The 12,776-nt window shown below is 38.0% G+C and overlaps 1 protein-coding gene across 4 annotated transcripts in view; it reads left to right on the forward strand.

Annotated features, from left to right (window-relative positions):
* Positions 1–12,776, forward strand: part of AP2B1 (adaptor related protein complex 2 subunit beta 1) — a 111,976-nt gene that overhangs the window by 67,950 nt on the left and 31,250 nt on the right. For 3 of the 4 annotated variants that reach the window (XM_019626853.1, XM_019626854.1, XM_019626855.1), the window contains exons 15-18: positions 1,853–1,894; positions 2,721–2,867; positions 3,985–4,130; positions 11,886–12,015. In XM_019626853.1, coding sequence (XP_019482398.1) covers positions 1,853–1,894; positions 2,721–2,867; positions 3,985–4,130; positions 11,886–12,015 — 465 coding nt within the window. The remainder of the gene's footprint in view (positions 1–1,852; positions 1,895–2,720; positions 2,868–3,984; positions 4,131–11,885; positions 12,016–12,776) is intronic. The other variant, XM_019626857.1, reaches the window with a different exon arrangement.

Here is a 12,776-nt window from a genome sequence, read left to right on the forward strand (position 1 = left end):
CCCACCCCCACCCTCCGCCATACGCACACAGGTGGTTGATATGCCTATGTTGATCTAAGGTTGAAAACCACAGTTAATGGAACATGATTGAAGTAGTTACTAGTACTTTTAGAAAGCTTGAATCTTAGTCGAAGAAACATCCAGGTTTTTATGAAGGAAAAGTTAAAAACTAAAGACCTCCCATAATCAGCCTGCCTTTGTAAACTTCTGTGACTTTTTAACCCACATATCTATCATGTGCTCCAGTTTAATTGAACCATACTCATTCTTGATCATGCTTTTATCCATGTTTTTTGAGCCTTTGTTCATGCTATTTGATTGACAAATAACCCCCCATTTTTGCTTTTTATAATCCCAAACTACCACCTCTTTGAAGCTTTTCATTATCCTGTCAAAAGGAGACTCTTCCCCTTAGAACTTCCTGTTTTTGCGTTAGTATGTTCTATGTGGTTTTGCATTCATGTTTTATTTCTCCTGCCAGTTTACAGAGCCTGGGTCTTATTCATCTATGTATTCACCTCATTGCCTGACATCTTTAATTCCCAGTAATGCCTTGTATCCCAGTAAACATTATATCTGTGTTTGAATAAAAGGAATTTTATGCTTTTCAGATGTCATGCTATATAGATGTGTGCAATTGTAGGACCAGGGAGAGAGCAGATTTTGGCCAGTTCTATGTATCTGTTCATTGAGGAGATAGATAAATCCTCTTTACCAAATCCCGAAGACCAATACAGTTTTGTTTTATAATAAACAAACAAAAAAAATAAAATAAAAAGCACAGAGATCTCTTAAGTTCCTACCACTAAAGGACAGAGAGTAAAGGAAACAATGTTTTGCAAAGCAGACACAAGACGTGTGGTGATGCAAAGAGGAATTTTAGGTGCAAACGTGGAATTGTAGCAAAAACAGGTGGTTTTTGCTTTTTCAGTATCACCATTAGTTGTGTATTGTGTGTTTTGTTTCTTCAGCTCTTTTTAGCTTCAGTTCTTTGATGCTTTGGTCATGGACTGATCACTTCACAGTGAATTATAGAAGAGGCTTGGGGGGCGGGGAAGGCACAGCTAAGACCATGTGGGATGATTTTCCTGTCACCTCGCTAATTTAGTTTAATTCTCCATTAGTTAGCATACTTTTCAATGCTCTACTCCAAATAAATCACAGCATTTCTCCTTAGTAGCTTTGACTCTGAGAAGTATTTGAAGCATTGCATGCTTTCCCACTTCCTCCCCAAGTAGGATATCTTCCTATCCCAGCTGTTTCCTAGGAAAGCTCTAAACTCTAAAAATTATTCTTCCTATAATTTTTGAAGCTTGAAATTGCAACTCAGCACTGGTTTGGTTTCCACCTACTCAGTGGGGCAGCAGGTTTTGTAGATCAAAGCACATTTTAGTTTTTCTTTGCTTTTCTTTTTTTCACCCTGAAATTTTCTTTTAAAGAAAAAATAAACATATTAAGACTATTACTGCTTAAAGATAGAGCTTCTTGGAATACGCAAGCTCTTTAAACCCTGCTTGGGTTTATGTCTATGTACCCCAGTGGAAAGATTGGATCTGAAACATCCCTGAGATGGCCCAGCTCCATCTTCTTTCCAAGTTTTCTCAAACCCTCCTCCCGGCCACACACACACACACACACACACACACACACACACACACCATCACTCCCACTATTCGGTTCACCTAGGACATATTTCTTGGCAATCTAAAATTTCTTTAGGCTTTGGGAGACAAGTTGAATAGCATGTAGTCCCAGCAACTTGGTAGAACAATTTACAGATTCTACATGGGCATCTAGTACTTAGCTAAATGAACTCTACCTCTCTCTCCTCTCTCTCCTTTCTCTCTTTCAGCTTGGCAGTGACCTTGGCGGGGGCATTGGAGGAAGTCCGGCAGTAAGTGCCATCCGTTTTTTTCACCATGGGATGCGCTGCCCCCTGTTTGATGCCTTTCCTATGCATACATTCTCAGACCAGCCACCGCTGCTATCTAGCACTGTACACCAAAACTTCTATATGAAAAGTAGAAAGTAGCATAGGGTTACTTGGAACCTTTGGGGTCATACACTACATGTGGTATAAGGGCATCTTTAGGGATTAGAGTCTGGTGTCTACAGAGATCTTTGTCTTCCCAACATTAAACAGCTAAAGGAAATGGAATTTCCCATCTTGACTGGAGAATGCTCTTACTCTCTGGTGTCATCTAAAAAAACCTTGACAGAGTCAGTTGGACTCAGAGCGAGACTCTCCTTGTAAGTTAGTTCCGGGGATATGAATATCTTTCTCCCGGGGAGAGTTTCCTACGATTTACACCTAAATGGGGAAGTAAGACTTATCTGGACCCAAGTGGAAATGGAACTGCTGTCTAAGTTGAATGCTTCTCCTTCTTTCTGTAGAAACAAACTCCCCTTTGTTAGGGTACCTGTAGGCCTTTTGCACAGAATCATGGAAGCTAAAATTGGAAACAAAAAATCTTGGATCACTGTGTTCCTGGTCGTACTAATTACTCTCTCTTGATAGAACTTCTAAAGAGTGTGTGTATCTTATCAATGAAGATGAAAAGGACAAAGCACATTCTAATTCAACTCCTAAGAATATTGTAATTATGGTGTATTCTTATTGATTTATCAATACTACTAAAATACTATATAGCAACATTTTAAGGACTATTAATCTGTTCTTCCTGATGGTCCCCTCCCCCTGCCTTTTTTTCCCCCTGCAGGTGGGACAGTCCTTCATCCCATCATCAGTGCCTGCAACCTTTGCTCCTTCACCTACTCCTGCCGCAGTCAGCAGTGGTCTGAATGACCTGTTTGAACTCTCCACAGGCATAGGCATGGCACCTGGTGGATATGTGGCTCCTAAGGCTGTAAGTAAAGCAACACTTTCTTAATGGACAGGACCCAAATTACTTTGCTTCCGGTGTTTGCGTTACTTCCACTGATAATAAATTCAAGGTTTGGGCCCTTGTTTTGGAGGATTTAAGAGAAAGATGAAAGTATCCTCAAATTTAGCAATAGGAAGCAGTACAGTATCTTTGTTAACCATTTTTATAATTAGACTTAATATTGGAAATACTAAGTTTTGTTCTCATGTTTAGAAATATTATCTAGTTTGTCAACACTGAAGTCAGTCTAGTGTAAATTTGATATACAGTGCAACAACGGGGAAAATACAGTCTAGAGAAGTAACATTTTTACTCCTCATTCCTACCGTTTCCCTTTTCCATCAGTATTACATACGGGTTCTAGAGGACCATTGCTGAAGTTGGTGTTCATGGATTTTAGTGGACCTTTTTAGAGATCTGATTTAAGTTTGTGTCATTGTGCCATGTCCTGCTCAGATGGAAATTCAAAAGGGGAAAGAAACCACCTTTACTGTAGTTTTGGGACCAGGGGTGGGTAATGAATTAATTATATAGAGAGAATAGGTATTCAGATGATTTAACCAACGTCTAGTACTATTTACCAGAATCTACAGCAAGAGTTAAACATAAGACGTAGCCCTTGCCCTTGAGGAGACTACTAGTAATGGTTCTGGTAATGATAAAAAAGCCTTCAAAGATTATACTATGCATTTTCATTAGTAGATTCAGTTTCTTTCCTTTGAAGCCTTTTACCAAAGCTACTAACAACAAAAACCACATTATACTCATTGGAATTTCTCTTTTCCTTGTATATCTTTTCGGTAGCAGTATTCAAAGGTAGGCAATAAAATGACCAAGTTGAACAGAAGATGGAGAAGAAGCCCGGGCTACATGTAGACTGTTTTTTGTTTGTTTTTGTTTTTTGGTTCTTAAATAATTGAGAAGTATCTCAAAATTCAGAAAATATGATTTTATCCAGAGCCTTTTGCATCTGACTTAATATTTGTGGTATAAAAAAAATTACCATAATTTGCCTGAGGAAATGAAATTTTTATTTTTATTTATTCAAAAACAAATAGCATCGAGATAAATCTTTTCTGGGCTTTATGCCGTGTTTCAGGTCTGGCTGCCTGCAGTAAAGGCTAAAGGCTTGGAGATTTCCGGAACATTTACTCATCGCCAAGGGCACATCTATATGGAAATGAACTTCACCAACAAAGCTCTGCAGCACATGACAGACTTTGCAATCCAGTTTAACAAGAATAGGTAAGAAATCTGAGTCCCCAGTTTGATCCTAAGACAATAGTGTATGTACCTGGTGTCCAACAGAGAATGTGCCATTAACAATGCGTAAAAATTCCCATGTTGGCAGATGCTAATAGATGTAGAGTGAGCACTGGCTCTTGCACATCTGTTCAGTAGTCAGTTTCAACTCGAGGCCCTAGGGAATTTAGTTGGGAAACTCATCCATGTGGAATGAGCAAACCAGAAATTATTTAATGCCTTAAAGGATTCTAGGACTGGAGTGTTTTTACTAAAACAGTTTATTAAATAAAAAAACTTTTGGTTGAAATCCATGTATTCATTCAACAAATAATTGTTTAGCATCTGTGTGCCAGACATTTCCAGGTACTTAGGCCAGAGTACTGAGCCAAACAACTGTGCCCAAAGCTTGCATGTTGGTAGGAAAAAATGAACGTACTGTGGTTGATTTTAAAAATATAGAAGACAGTACCCCTGGTTACCTGGATACATCACATACAGGATGACTGCTTTCAGTAGTGAATCCTCTATTAAGGAGAGCATGAAGAAATAAAATGTTGGGCCGGCCGAGTGGCGCGTTGGTTAAGAGCTGGCTTGGGACCCCAGAGGGCCCCGGTTCGGATCCCACATATGAGGGCCAGTGACACTGCCCTCTACAGCTAAGATGCTGAACAACAGCTCCACCTGGAGCTGGGCTGCCATGAGTTGCCGGCGACAGCATAGGCTGCAGCCCCTGTGGCAGTGGGTTGCCATGGGCTACCGTGTGTAGCCAGCAGCCAGCGTGAGCGGCCAGCAGCCGCAGTGAGCGGCCGTCCAGAGGCTGGTGACTGATCTACCTCACCCAGGAAGAGCACAATGATGGTGCCAACTTGGGCCAGTGAAGCAACGTCCTCCACAACTAGACTAAAGAACAAAAAGGACAGAAACTTGTCTGTTCCCCTTCCCCCAATTCCCCAATAAAAAAACCTTAAAAAAAAGAAATAAAATGTTGATGTTCAATAGTTCAGAGACATCAGCGGTTTTTATTAAATTTTGTGGTTTCAAGGAACTGGCTGCTAGACTGGCAGGTCCATTGATTCATAAATACAAAATATTCAGCCTTGTTTCTAGCAAAGTAGTAATTGTACCTTTAAAGCAGATTTAATAAAATTTATCAATGACAACTTGTATCAGTAACTATCTTACTTATTTTTAATCATTTGGAAATAAGTTTTATACCCTGGATTTGAAAGTTTGGCAGGTTAGAAACCATTGTGGTATCTAGAAAGTCTGTGTTTCCTTCTGTCAAGACCAGTTATATGTCCCCCCTCTTTTGGGGGAGCTGACCATGGTAAAGGCCAAGGCTTTTGGGAGAAGATATTATAATAAAGGCAATCTGTAGAACTTGCCTTCATATTTTCATTTCTATTTGTCTTTGATTTTTTTTTTAATTTTTAAGTAGTCTGATACTTAAAAGGCTTATATTTTTGTTCTGATAGATAATCTTTTTCCTTTATAAAATACCATTGATCCCTGCTTTTTATAGGTAGTCTATTGATTTCCTATTGTAACTTATATTTTCTCCCCTCCCCCATTTCTCACCTAATGTCAACAGTCTATCTTCGGATTTACTTTTGTACTGTTAAATATACTTACATTTCTACTACTTGGTTTGTCGTCTTTGACCTCCATTTATGACCAGTGAGGCCAAGAGCTTATTCTGCTTTCTACCCACTTGCTCCCTTTTCCTCTCATTTTTGTAAATTGTATCATTTCTACATTTTATTCTTCCACCTTCATCCCCATCTTTGTTTTGTCTTGGATTTGTGCTTACTGCCAGTCATTTTATTTACGTTTCCACTATCATTTCTTGGATATCTTCTAGTAGTTTCCTCAAAAAGGGCTTATGTGAACAACAGTCCTTGAATTCTTGCAGAGTCAAAACTGTGACCTTTATAATTGAAAATTCTTGACTCAAATTCCTTTAAGTGTTTTACTCCAGTGACTTTTGTCATTGAATGTTTCTGTGGAAAAGTCAGTTGCCAGCCTGATTCCTCCCCGCCCACCCCCGCCCCCATGTAAGTCATTTGATCATTTTGTTTGGCTGCCTGTAGTTTAGAAGTCTAGTTATTTTATTAGGATAATCCCAGTGTTGTCCAATCTTGGTCAGCTTTTCCTGGAATAAGGTGTGTCCTGTTCATATGTACACTGAAGTCTTCTATTTCATGAACGTTTTCAGGGTTTATATGTTTAAACTTTTGTACTGTTTCATTGTCTAGATTTTCTTGTTTGGAGAATTATGCATTTATGGCTTTTCATTGTCTATCTTTTACATATACTATCTTTTTAATCTTATCTGTAACTGTGACAGTGTATATCTCGTGACCCTTTTTTACCCATAATCGCAACACTATGACCATACTCTTTAATCATCTAATATCCAATCAGTGGACTTTTACAGTTGTCTAATATTTTTGTAGTTTGATTTGTCTGAACAGGGCCCCAATAGGGTCCCTGTACATGCCAATTGGTTGATAAGTGTCTTAAGTCTCTTTTAAACTATAGGTTCCTCTTCTCTGTTTTTACCTTGACATTTATTTTGTAGAAGAAATTAGGTCTTATCTGTGGAGTTTCCCACAATCAAGATTTTGCTAATTATATCTGTAAATTGGAGGCAGATCTGTAATGTTTTTCAGATTTAGACTTAATCTTCTGGCTAGAGTGCTTCATGAATGGTGGTGATCATTTTCTCTCATTTTTATATTATTTGCTTTTTCTCATTTTATTCTGTATGTCTCTTAACTGTTTACTATGGTGTCTCTTCTATTGTTCTGTGTAGCTCTGTCTCTGTTACTATAATTGTGCCTTTCTATAATTTTTTATAAGTAAAATCACATAATATGGAATCTTATGCATCTGGTTTCTTTTGCTTAGCATAATGCTTTGAGATGTGTCAGTAGTTCATTTCATATTATTGCTGAATAGTATGCCAGTGATAAATATACCACAATTTGTTTACTCTCTCACCCATTGGTGGAATTTGGGATCATTTCCAGTTTTATCTTTTATGACTAAAGATAAAACGTGCAAGTCTTTGTGTGAATGTATATTTTCAGTTTTTCTGGTAAATACCTATTAATGGTATTACGGGGTCATATGGTAAGTGTGAGAGTTGCAGCTGTTCCATATCCTTACCAAATTTAGCCATTCTTATAGATAGATGTATATATAATAGTATCTCATTTTAATTTGCATATCCCAGAATGACTAATGATAGTGAGCTTTTTTTTTTTCCATAAGTTTATTGACCAGTCTATATCTTCTTTGATGAAGAAAGTATCTGCTGAAGCCTTTACCCCCTTTTTTTTATTGTTTGTGTTATTAGGAAGTAGTAAAAGTTCCTAATACATTCTGGATACAAGTCCTTTGTCAGATATATGTCCTATAAATATTGTCTCCCAGTCTGTGGCTTGCTTTTATTTTGTTAATGTCTTTGAAAAATTAAAAGTTTTTATTTAAATAACATTCATTTTATAATTTTTCATCTAGAAACCTTTGACTCACAGTTACAAATATTTTTTTATGTTTTTTTAATAGAAGTATATAAATTTAGTTCCTACATTTACTTTTACCTACATTTACTTTTATAATCCATTTTGAGATAATTTTAAAATATGGTATAAAGTAAGAGTCAGAGTAAACTTTTTTCCATAGTAAGTCTTAAAATCAGATAGTATAAACTGTTCAACTTTATTCTTTTTCAAAAATTGTTTTGGATGTTAGAGGTCCCTTGCTAGGATTTTGATTGAGCACAGTGACTGTAGATTATTTTGGGGGAGAATTGATATCAAACAATATTGAGTCTTCTAATCCATCAGCATGGTATATTTCTCCATTTATCTAGGTCATCTTTAGATTCACTCTGTAATGTTTTATAATTCGTCATGTATAGATCTTAAATCTTTTGTCATATTTAAGAATTTCGTAGTTTTGATGTTACAGTAAACAACATTTTTTTGTTTTGTTTTGATTGTTGCTAGTATATAGAAATAGAATTGATTTTTGTATATTGAGCTTGTACGAGGTGTGATCAAACAATATGAGTGTCTAAAAAAATTTATTTGGTAAAAGACACATTGCCATTAATCCCCCTCAAAATACTCCCCCTCACTTCGAACACACTTATCTCATTGTTCTTGCCACTTTCTGGAGCAATTCTGGAAGCACTCTTTCATGAGTGTCTTTATTTCACTCTCTGTCATGACAACGCTCTGTGTCACACATCGCTTTTGGTATGGCAGTTTTCTGTCAAACAGAAACATGGTGTGTTCTCATCCACCTTATTCACTGGATCTGGCACCATGTGACTTCTGGCTCTTCCCCAAAGTCAAAATGATTCAGGACATCGAGGCAGCCACGACAGCACAACTAAAGACATTCATGAAAGAGGACTTCCAGAACTGCTTCAGACAGTGGCAAGAACGATGGGATAAGTGTGTTTGTAGCAAGGGGGAGTCTTTTGAGGGGTTTAATGGCAAAGTGTCTTTTATTGTAATTTTTTATTTAAACATTCACTGTATTTTGTGATCACACTTCTTATTTTACAACTTTGTTAAACTCACTTATTCTAGTAGCCCTTTTATACAATAGATTTCTTATTTATGGTTTTCTACATAGATAAATCATGTTATCTTTAAATAGAGATAGTTTTATTTTTTCCTTCTCAGTATATGCCTTTTCTTTTTCTTGACTGATTTTACTAGCTAGGATCGCCCATAAATGTTGAGTAGCTATGGTAAGAAAGGACATATTTGCCATGTTCTGGGTCTATTGGGAAAACATTCAGTCTTTCACCATTAAGTGCAATGTTAGCTGTAGGTTTTTCATGGAGGTTGAGGGAGTTCCCCTATGTTCCTAGTTTGCTTAGTTTTATTATGAGTGTGTGTTAAATTTTGTCAGATGCTGCTTCTGCATTTTGTGAGATGATCATGTTCTTTTTTAGTCTATTAATATGACAGATTACATTAATTTTTCAAATTTTATACCAATCTTGTTTTCCTGGGATAAATACTATTTGATCAGGATATGTTATCTTTTTTAGGAATTGCTGGTTTTGATTTGCTAAAGTTTTGTTGAGTATTTTTTGCCTCTGTGTTCGTGATATAGTTCAGTTCATTTCTAACATGATTTATTTTTTTTGTATTATAATTTCTTTCATGAGTTTTATTGGCTCATCTTCTCCTATTATCTGGCTGTCTCTTCCCCAGGTGCTTCCTTCACTGTTGTGTGTTCTTTGGTAGCTGCAGTTGCTTCATTAAGTGTATTTTTCCCTTAACTTCATGTATACATGTTTCATAATTGCATTGGTTTATAAGGCCAGTTATTTTCAAGTGTGTTGTTTGTCAGTAAGAAAGTTGTACTGTTGTTCCTCCATTTTTTAAGAATAGTGTTTTTTGATAGGTGCTGTGTATCTACCATTTTGATACTCATATTTGCGTGAGTTGGAGTTTGCAGAACTATTAGCGGGAGGTTCCTGTAGAAGAGGAAAATAAACCAGGGTAGTTTTCTAGGCTTTGTTGCTCAAGAACTCTCCTTCCTTTACTGTGGTGTAGCCACAACTCCTTTGCCTCTCAGAACCTGAGTTGATTCAAGAAGACGTCTTATTTCTGTCCAGAGCTCTGTAGATTCTTTTACTGGTCTCTGCTTCCAAGGAACATAGCCCTGTCTTCAAGGTGTTTGTTTCCCCTCTGGGAGGCGGTGCCTTTTGAGCTCTGTCACCTCCATGCCCCTCTGGGGGCTTTCCACCTTCTTCACCTCACCTCTGTGATGTTCTCTGTTTGATCTTAGTCCTACTCATAGCGCTTTACACTCAGAATGGGTTTCTTTTCTGAGAGTGGATATTGATTGTCAGCCTCTCAGGCCATCACCATTGGTTTCCTTGGACCTCCCTGGGCCTCCCTGCTGCACCTCCGGAGCTTCTCTCACCAGTTCTGATTTCAAGTGCTGTGGTCACACTTAAATATAATTTGGAATTTGCATGTTTTCTCTGACTTGTAGTTTTACAGAAGGGGCAGTCACAGATTTGTAGGGAATTTTTCCAAAACTCCCTTGTTTCCTCTGTGTCATTTCCAAGAGGAACAATTGGAAGACTTGGAACTAAGCTGCTGCCATGTTTCTATGCCAGTATTGATTACTGACAGAGTTTGTTGATCATGAGAGAAAGATCAAAAGAGCAAAATGGTTTTTTGACCTATAAATGTTATACCAAAATAAGTGCCATGTGTTCTTAGGATCATTTCATTTATTATACTTTGGTACTCTAAAGTGTAGTTTACCTAGGAAAAGGAAAATTGCCATCCTGTGACTCTTGAAAGATGATACCTATGTAAACTCTATAGTTATTTTATAAATATTATGGTCCCATCTTCCTTCCTGAGGCTAATTAGAACATAAATTCAATATAAATTTATGTTACTAATTTGTGTATTTGTTACACCTGTAGGTTCATTTTTCCTTCCTGTTCCATCTCTTGAAATTTGATGCTTAAGTTTCTCAGACATAAAACATAGCTGCCCTCCCTCATATGTTTTTGTTTCGTTTTGTTTTTTTTAAGATTTTATTGGGGAATTGGGGGAGGGGAACAGCATTGGAGAATCAGGGAAGGGGAACAGACAAGTTGCTGTCCTTTTGTTTTTCAGTCTAGCTGTAGAGGACGTTGCTTCACTGGCCCATGTTGGTATTATCATTGCGCTCTTCCTGGGTGAGGCAGATCGGTCGCCAGGCCCTGGACAGCCACTCAAGGTGGCTCTTGGCAGCTCACGCCAGCTGCTGACGCTGGCTGCCATCCGCTCACGGTAGCTTCACAGCAGCCCACTGCAGCTTCACTGCAGCCTGCGCCATCGCCGGCGACTCAGGGGCAGCCCAGCTCCATGTCGAGCTGTTGTTCACCATCTTAGCTGTAGAGGGCGCAGCATCACTGGTCCTCATGTGGGATCCGAACCGGGGCCCTGCTGCTCAGAGCTGGTGACCCAAGCCAACTCAACCAACGCGCCACTCACCGGCCCTTTTATTGTTTCTTATGTAACATGGGACTCAGGCTTTTCCATCTCTACTATTCTTGTATTATTGTTTTATTAGACAGGCTTTTCTGAGAACTCAAACTGGTTGGTACTCATTATCTGCCTTAGGCTTAGAAAGTGGCCAGATTTGGGTCTACACCTTATCCTAATAATTGGGAATGCTTAAGCCAATCAATTCTGCTTTTCTTAGACTGACATCTTCCCAATGATTGTGTCCTAGGTAAGTGAACAAAAAAGAAAGAAAATGAGAGTTACCAATAAATTCTCTGGACTGATCAGGCAGGTTTTCAAGCTAGGAAAATAATATCGATTTATTATACTTTATAGGGGGGTTGTTCTTAAGTCTTCTTTCTCTCAAGGATTATCAAAAGAAAAATGTATAAAAAAGATACTTATCAAACCTGTCCCCCATGGCATGATAAACATAAGAAACTTTGAGAATCAAAGCACTAGCAAAGCGATTCTGTGCTTATGAATGTTTTCTCTTCCTTCATATCCATTTAATGGAAAACAGGCTATGTTGTAACCAGTGGTATAGTAAATTAGAATTGAGCACCTTGTGTCCTGCTATCCCTTCATTTAATATTAAAAAAATACAAATTATGTTTCTTTCAAGTGGAGTAAAAAGCCATTGAACCCAAACATGTGGCTAAATCCTGCCTCCTGATAACTTCTGGGATTTCTTCATCCTCTCTCCTAGCTTTGGTGTCATCCCCAGCACTCCTCTGGCCATCCACACACCACTGATGCCAAACCAGAGCATCGATGTCTCCCTGCCTCTCAACACCTTAGGCCCAGTCATGAAGATGGAACCTTTGAATAACCTGCAGGTTAGAGCTTTACTTCACTCAGGGGATACAAGTTGGTATCTTGCCAAGTGTATTTATGTATAAAACAACCCCTCTCTGTTCTGTATATTAGAGTTGGTCATGGAATAGGATTTGCAATAACTTCAGGGAGAAGAGTTTTATCTTTTTTAAAGTCACGCATTGACACAGAAAGTTATTCTTGTACTCAACAAACATTAGAAACTTTTTAAGATCTTATTTACAAACTTATTTTTTTCTTGAGACTCATATAGCAAAAATTTGAATGTCACTTACAGAAGTAAAAATAGATCTCAGAGAATTATGTGGAGGTTATCTTCTAACACAACCATGTATAGTTAAGTTTCTCTGGATTTAAATACTTTTTAGCACATATCTATGAAAAATATAGCAGAATCTTAGAGGAGATCAGAATTTTATCAGGGTCTACAAAAGCTTCTCAATCTTGAAAACACTGAATTTTATAGAATGCTTAAGTACTAACTTAGAGTTTCATTCACTTTGCATCTATTTTTAATTTCTCTTGAAATGTAAGCCTTCTGGGGTTCAAACAACATGAAGGCAGAGTAGTAAGCTTGTAAGGGGAAGCTGTAGCAGCCCTGGAGGGATATTAATTCAGGTATAAGCCCTAGACGTTGGGGATTTTAATGTTCGCAAGGACAGGAGAGAGAGCCTTGGGCCAGCCTGAGATGGGAAACTGGAACTGATCCTGCTTCCGAGTAAAGCTGAGACTCTGGGGGGGCAACGTCCCTGAAAAGGGAACA

This window comes from Hipposideros armiger, unplaced genomic scaffold (genome assembly GCF_001890085.2).
Source record: "Hipposideros armiger isolate ML-2016 unplaced genomic scaffold, ASM189008v1 scaffold_692, whole genome shotgun sequence".
Lineage (NCBI taxonomy): Eukaryota > Metazoa > Chordata > Mammalia > Chiroptera > Hipposideridae > Hipposideros > Hipposideros armiger.